This window comes from Monoraphidium neglectum, assembly GCF_000611645.1.
Source record: "Monoraphidium neglectum strain SAG 48.87 unplaced genomic scaffold scaffold02200, whole genome shotgun sequence".
Lineage (NCBI taxonomy): Eukaryota > Viridiplantae > Chlorophyta > Chlorophyceae > Sphaeropleales > Selenastraceae > Monoraphidium > Monoraphidium neglectum.
The window spans coordinates 1-7089 of record NW_014011428.1 but is presented as its reverse complement, the minus strand read 5'-3'; the positions used below and the strand labels follow the sequence as shown (position 1 = coordinate 7089).

At 63.9% G+C, this 7089-nt stretch overlaps 3 protein-coding genes across 3 annotated transcripts; all 3 read right to left on the bottom strand.

The window, feature by feature from the left end:
* Positions 1–292: 292 nt before the first annotated feature.
* MNEG_10149 (putative oxidoreductase yqjQ) lies at positions 293–2460 on the bottom strand (the record flags this gene model as incomplete). Its single annotated transcript, XM_014041381.1, has 6 exons — positions 293–446; positions 696–881; positions 1154–1241; positions 1452–1533; positions 1771–1883; positions 2349–2460. 6 exons carry the CDS (start codon positions 2458–2460, stop codon positions 293–295), a joined length of 735 nt encoding a protein of 244 aa, XP_013896835.1.
* An 881-nt stretch (positions 2461–3341) lies between these two features.
* Positions 3342–5279, bottom strand: MNEG_10148 (chalcone-flavanone isomerase; the record flags this gene model as incomplete). The annotated part of the gene is made up of 7 exons (XM_014041380.1): positions 3342–3500; positions 3853–4022; positions 4286–4367; positions 4589–4726; positions 4820–4906; positions 5004–5073; positions 5227–5279. 7 exons carry the CDS (start codon positions 5277–5279, stop codon positions 3342–3344), a joined length of 759 nt encoding a protein of 252 aa, XP_013896834.1.
* Positions 5280–6349: 1070 nt separating this feature from the next.
* On the bottom strand, positions 6350–7054 carry MNEG_10147 (hypothetical protein; the record flags this gene model as incomplete). Its single annotated transcript, XM_014041379.1, has 3 exons — positions 6350–6487; positions 6726–6840; positions 7035–7054. 3 exons carry the CDS (start codon positions 7052–7054, stop codon positions 6350–6352), a joined length of 273 nt encoding a protein of 90 aa, XP_013896833.1.
* Between the last annotated feature and the right edge of the window lie 35 nt (positions 7055–7089).

The following is a 7089-nucleotide window of genomic DNA, read 5'->3' as shown; positions in this document are numbered from 1 at the left end:
TACATGACAATCTTCTGCATTGAATGCTGCATGACCATTGCAGTTGCAAACATCAGGCTGCCAACCAACCAACCAACCAACCAACCAACCAACCGACCAACCAACCGAGAATTGACGACCGCTCATCAGAGGCATTCCAAGCGAGGTTTCATCCCTGGAAACATTTGATGGTTGCCTGCGAGGCACAATCCGGCCGCTTCCGGTGGAATGCAGCCATTGGATCCACTAACCCCTAGTGGATCCAAACACCCTCACGAAAAACTCTTCAAGCAGGGTGCCACCACCCAGGCCTTCACTTCCCCTTGTTATCCTTTGAGAACGGCCTCCCCACCATTGAGTTTGGGGTGATCCCGTACCGCAGGGCAAAGCCCCACTCGTAGATCCACAGCGGCACAAACATGGACGCTAGCCACGGCACTATGGCAAGATGGCCATCTCGGTAGTGCCTGAAGCGGGACAAGTCGGTCGTAGGGCGCGTTGCAAAGGTGCGCATCGGGCGCAGTCCGCAGGGACCAGCAGCGGCAGGGGCAGCAAAGTGGCATCCGTCTGCTGCCGCCTAGCATGGGCGGACGTCAAACTTGATGCAGGAAGGTGGAGGCTACGCCTGCTGCCCTTCGTGGCCTGCTGTCAGCCATCGTCTGCGATCCCTGCTGTCCCTCTCATGCACACATGCATGCTTGCGCGCGCACGCACACCTCGGGATGCGCGGCGCCAGTACGGCCTTTGCCAGGCGCGACGCGAACACGTCGGCGGGGGTGGCGGCTTCAAATGTGGTTCCGATGAACACCGTTTTGGACAGCTCGTTCGCGAGGCGCGGGAAGGCATGGTAGATGCTGCCCTTTGGCAGTTCGTAGCCGTCGCCGATGTGGGTGCGGATGTACCTGCGGGTTGGAGGGTTGAGAGGGTGTGCCAGGATGGCGAGGTCAGAGCGGGTTGGTGCTAGGGCAGGGAGGGGTGGGGAGGGCCGCTGATGAGAGGCACGCCCCTGCAAGGCCAACGATGGCCTTGGAGGCAGCCCGACTGTTTGTGAAAACGCATGCACCCCCGATGCGGGTGGTTGAAGTCCACGGGAGGAGGGGTGGCGGTGGGTGAGGCGGCCCCGGCTATGATGGCCAGGGCGGCAGGGCCCCATGGGGTGGCAGTGCCTGCTCACCCTGGCGCCACAAAACACACTTGGACGCCGAATGGGGCCAGCTCAATCCGCAGCATGTCGGTGTAGCTGCGCACGGCGTGCTTCACGGCTGCAGGCAAGCGCGCGAGCGCGGGCAAGAGCGCCGGGCTCGTTCTCAGCGGGACCATGAGCGTGGGGGCCATCCAGGCACTGTGCGGGGCGCCATGCGGCCTCATGCAGGGTGCCTCATGGTCTGCGCATGGGCTCGCGACGCGCCTCACACTGCCGCGCCGGCGCCCTGCACCCCCTCCTGCCCTGCAGGCTGGCCCTGCACGCTCACCGCTGTAATGGCTCATTGTCGGGAGGCCGGTGTATCCCAGGCCGCTGCCCAGGTTGAGTATCTTCCCCGACCGCTGCTCCACCTGGGGTGGAGGCAGCAGTACGCGCCTTGACATTGATTTCCACTTGGGTGCAGCAGGCTCAAAAGAGAGGGTGCTGCGGCCCCCGCAAGCAGCTGCCATGCGCCTCAACCAGCGCACCTCCCGCCTTGCTTCCTGACCCCCTCGCCTCTCTCTCTCTCCCCGCCCCCGCACTCACCACACCAGCACATCTTGATTGCTGCACGTGCCCATTGGGGCTCTCGCAATCGCGCGGCTCACCATGTGCGGCATCACCTCGTCGTTCACCGCCACCACACCAAAGTAGTTGACGTCATACATCGCCCTGACCTCCTCCAGGGGTGTGTCCAGCGCCGGCTTGCGCACGGCCACACCTGCGTTGTTAATCAAGACTGGGGGAGGCAGGGAGATAGGTGGATAAGCTCGTGGCTGTTGGTGGAAAGTGGGGTGTGACTGTATGTATGTGCATGTGTACAGCATGTGTGTGTGTGTGTGTGTATGTGTGTGCACGCACACGCGCACATGCGTGTATGCATATTATACACATGCATCAATGATTCACACCACTGTGGGCTGTGGGGGGTTGCCTTGCGCACGCTGGGGGCCCTGAACATGTTGGATTGCCCTTGCATTGTGAATGTGCACAGTCCCATGCATGCACATGCAGGATGCTTGCATGCATGCATGCTCAAAACGACGGTCAGATATCAGTCTCACAGGAGCTGTTGCACAAGCAGTGGCCCGCTCCCGGGTTTGTGGCCGGCCATCCGCCCGAGTCGACGACCTCGCACATGCACGGCTGTTGCTTCAGTGATGTTTGCTGACTGATCCTCACTCACCGTCAATGCGACCGTTCTCCCCTACAATCTTGTCCACTGCGGCCTTGATCGTCTCGGGCTTGGTCACATCCAGCTGCACTAAGCGGCAGCCCTTTGCCGCGAGGCCCTCCATCGCTGCAAGGCGGCGAGCGCTGGCATAAACAGTCGCGCCGCGCGCAGCCAGCTGGGACGCGAGGTGCCAGCCAATGCCGCCCGTGGTGCAACCGGTGACAAGCACTACTTGGGGCCGGGCCATGGCTGCGGGCCGGCCTACAATAATCACAATCGGTTTGGTCGACCTTTCGCGCTGCCAACGAAATTGTATCGATGATATGATAGGCAGTGAAGGATAATTAATTCATCATCATTGGGGCACCGCCTCTTTTATGACCTTCACCCAGAGACAGCGGCAGCCGGCCAAGGGCGGGCCTGCCGTGCCCGCCACATCGCAAGACTTGAAGGCACAACTGCGTGCACCGCAGCCCTGTAGGGTAACTGCATGGCGATTCCACGTTCCACGCATGCAGACCACATCAGAGACTTGGGATAGCTGTTGCGCGCGCTGAGAGACGGGGCGTGGCGGTTTGCGCCTGCGTGGCTGGGCCACCCACGTCGATTCCCAGCACTGAGTCGCACTGATGCATCCTTGCAACCATGCTCGGCGCTGCAACTGAGATTGGCTTTACAACGGGATGCATACAAATCATTGGAGCAAGCACTTAGCGTGGGACAAAATCGTGCCGCAAAAGGGCGCACCAGCACGCGCAGCGCCCTGAACCCCCGCGATTGCAGCCGCGCAGCGGCAGCGCCGCACCGCGCCCCACCCCTGCGCACGCTGCACTGCACGCCTTCACACCGGCCTGTGCTGCTGGCAGCTACAAACCCCTCCCGTCTGGACGTATACGGCTGCGCTACAGCTACCCGCCGGCGCGGCGCAACTCGACAAAAAACCTTGCGCACGCCGATCCTATCAGTCTGACCCGTGGTCAAGATCTGGTCAAAGTCAGGGCCGCCCTAAGCCCCGGCCTTGCGGGTGTCCCTCTTGACGGCATCGTAGTCCAGGAGCTCCCTGGCCCCTGCGGCCCACGCGGGGCGGCCCTCGGGCACCACGGAGCTGTCGCCCAGGTAGAGCTCAAACAGCGCCCGCGCCAGGCCGGGAGAGGGGATGCGCAGCTGCGCCAGGCAGGAGGTTGCGGCAGGAGGGTTCAGGCGGAGGCGCAGTGGTGGCGCGTATGGCAGGCAACGTTGTGAGAGGGCCAGGTTCATGACAAAGCGTGCAAACGAGCGTGTCCCTGCGAGAGCTGGCTGCCACATCAGGATGCTGCCTCCCAAGAGGAGGCCGCCAAGCAGCAGGGCCGCCCTGCCATGGAGCGCCTCTCCATGCCCGTCCCCCACCGCACCCCGCGTGCCGAGCGCCAGGGGATGCGGCACGGCAACCCCTCTGCAAGCACGACGGCAAGACAACCGAAACCGCCCGTCCGTCACCCGCAACGGCCCCAGCCCCGTGGCTACGCCAGCTACTCACCTCTGGTGCGGTGGTGACGAGGTCCTTGGCCTCTCCCGGCAATACGACCTCCGCCTGCAGCTCCCCCGCCTCCCCGCCCTTCAGGGGCCACACAAACGCCACCTGGGTGTCCTTGGGCAGCTGCCGCGACGCGAAGAACTGACCAAACTGCTGCAGCGAGGCGGAGTCGCCTGCGGGGGCGGCCGCGGGCGGCAGGGTGTTGGGCGGTGAGGTCAGGCCGGCTAGGCTCGCAGGGGCTGGGATGTCCTGTGGCAACTTCCAGCCCAGCTGGTTGCGCCCTTTGACAGCTCCAAAGCACGGTGTCTCAAAACCTGCCCTTGCGCACCCTCGCCGCCTTCAAACGCTCAACAGGTTGCCCCCTCCCTCCCATAGCGCACGCTCCTCAACCCCCATCGCCCGCGGCCGCGCGCGGCAATCTGAAACGACCGCCCACCTGTTACTTTGGCGCGCGGCGCCAGCGCCTCGTCGATGGCCTCAGCAAACTGCTGCCCTGTGATATCGCGCAGCAGCTTGAACTGCGGAGGAGCGGGTTGCGGCACCGTAGGTCCGAGGGACGCACGTTGTTGCCTGCTCACTCAGCGCGAACATCAAAAACTGCCTGCTAATCAGGCCTGAAATCAGTCGACGGCTCCTTTGAGGCAGCAGTGAAACCGCAGGCCTCCAGCCGCCGCCGGGCGGGCGGCGCGTCCATGCGTTGTGAGGCAGGCATGCCTGGGGCGCGGGGCGCGGGCCGCACCACGAGGGCTTTGCCAAAGGCGCCGTCCAGCAGCGCGGCGCAGAAGTCGCCGTCGTTCTCAAAGAAGCCGCCGCGGGCGCGGATGCCCAGCTCCTTGGAGCACCGCTCTGCCTCCACATACACCGCCACAGAGTACACCTGGACGGCCGCATGTGCGCATGAAAACGCCTGGGCATGCTGACGCTGCTTCAACTCCCTCGTTTACGAGTTGAACTGCCACTTTTGGCTCACCCGCACCCCAGACACGGGCACTGCAAAGAGGCGCGCCGCGGGCGAGGGGCGGCCAGCGGGCCTCTGCCGCCGCAGCCGGGTCATCGCCTGGCGGCGTTCCCCTTCAGGGGCCGTCTTCGGCGGGCCCTGGCGCCTGCGCCACGGCTGCAACCCCTTGCGGGTGGGTGCTGGACGGCTGTCTCACCTGAACCCCCACCACCAGGACCTTCTTCACGCGTGTGCCCGCACCCAGGCACCGCATCTCCTCGCCCTCCCTGCGGCGCAGCAGATGGGGGCTTGGTGGGGCTTCGATCGGCCAGGCGCCGCCCGCTTGCGGACGGCGTGACGGCGTGTGCAGCGCCATAGCGGGGAAGTGTGTCGCGCCTGCTGGGCGTGGCTTTGATGCGGCGCATGAGCCATCGCCGCACCAGAACTTTTGTGCCAGTGGGAACTCCGCGTTGCTCTTAGAATCCTTGATCATGCGGGCGTCCACACGGTGGACGGCCCGCGCCACCCGTCGGATCACCCCGGGACGAGCCGCATGCCTGCGTGGGGTGTTGTCAATGGTCAGCCTATGCAATGTGCTAGGAGGCTTGGTCGCTAGACACCCCCCCCCTGCCATGCCTGGCAAAGGTCGTCTGGCGTACAGTCTGCATGTTTTGGTATGTGGGCAACGTAGAACATTCGTGTCTCTTTACGAACACTGTGTACGGACCAATAGGCTATCGCGCTGAAGTCCAGGGTCTCGGAGCGTTACTGGTCATACGTATCTCTGTAGATCAATGTTGAGCGACGTTCGCTCCAGTGCGACGGGAAGCATTCGATTGGAGAACTCGCTGAAGTTGCGATCAAGCGTGTCAGCATTCAGGCAGCGCACATTATGCATCATGCGCGAGCACTCGACACACGCCGAATTGGGATGAGCCATTCGCTGCTAGCCTGAAATGCAGCGCTGCCCTTTGCGACTGTACATTTACGTTCCATCGGCCTAGCAAGTACCTGTAGGGTCATCAGTTGGCATGGCTGAGGCCGTCGAGCCTGCATGTGCCAGGTCAAACATCGGTCAATCATGTGTGATGGGCATATTACTCGCGCGCACGAGCGCATATCAACACGCCCAACGATGACATGCATTGACTGCCGACGCTTTGATACCTAGCTGTGTGTATACAGACGAAGCAGAGGGTTGAGGAGGCGTGGGCCGCGCCGCGTATGGCGAGCCAGAAAACCACGCAGCCATGCAAGCAGGCCGCGCACAGCCGTAGCCCAGTGGGCAGTTGCGGTGTGGCGCACAACCTCGTACGCGTTTCAGGAAGGCCGAGGCCGCCGAGAGCGCACCACACGCCTGGGTGGCGTCCCGGTCAACTAAACACAGAGGGTGCAGGGGCGCCACCGGAACATTTTGCACCCAATGACAAGCGACAGTTATCCATCCCTGCGGAGCTCCGGGGCCGCGGCCGCGCCCAGGGCACCCGCGCGCAGGCGCCGGCACGCCCCCTGCGCCCCGAGCCAGCCGCCGTTTGGCCCGTGGCAGGCGCCCCCGTGGACCCCTCAGAACTTGAAGTCTGCCCCGGCGCCGCCCTTGCCCTTCTTGGTGGCCTTTGCGTCGGCGCGCTGCTGGATCTTGCGCTTCTGCAGGGAGGCCTGCGCCGCCACCATGTCCGAGAAGTCCTCCTTCCGCTGGGCGGCCTGGGGGGGCCGCAGCGAGGGTGGGGCGGGTGGAGGCGTCAGGATGGATGAAGTTGTCTGGGGTCGGGGTTCGTGCAAGGGGAAGTTGGGGTGCGCAGGTTTGTGAGAGGGGGGCGCCACGACGCATCAAGACATCACAATCAGGCACATGCGTCGAGCAAACACACGCACATGCGCGATCAGAAAGCAAACCGCGCTACACAGCGGCCCCCCTCCCCCGGAAAAAGCGGCCCCTCACCCTCATCTCGGCGGCCTTCTCCTCGTACAGCGCCTTGACGGCCGCCTCGTCCAGGCCCTCCAGCTCCTCAGGCAGCAGCGTCACCTCCACGTCACCAGGGCCACCCGCGGCCGCACTGCGCGAGAGCGTGGTGTGTGCGGGTGTGTGTGTGTGTGTGTTGTGTGTGTGTCGTTGTGTGTGTGGTTGTGGGTGTGTTGTGGGCTTGAGTGTGTGGATGTGTGAGCGTGTGTGAGGCAGAGAGCGTATGTCTTGAGGGGTGGGGGAGGGATGCCAGGGCCGAAGACGTGGGCGCAGGGCGTGCCCGGTGACGGCGGCGCAGCTGCGCGCATGGCAATGTCTGCGGCGCGCGGTTTCGCGGGAGGAT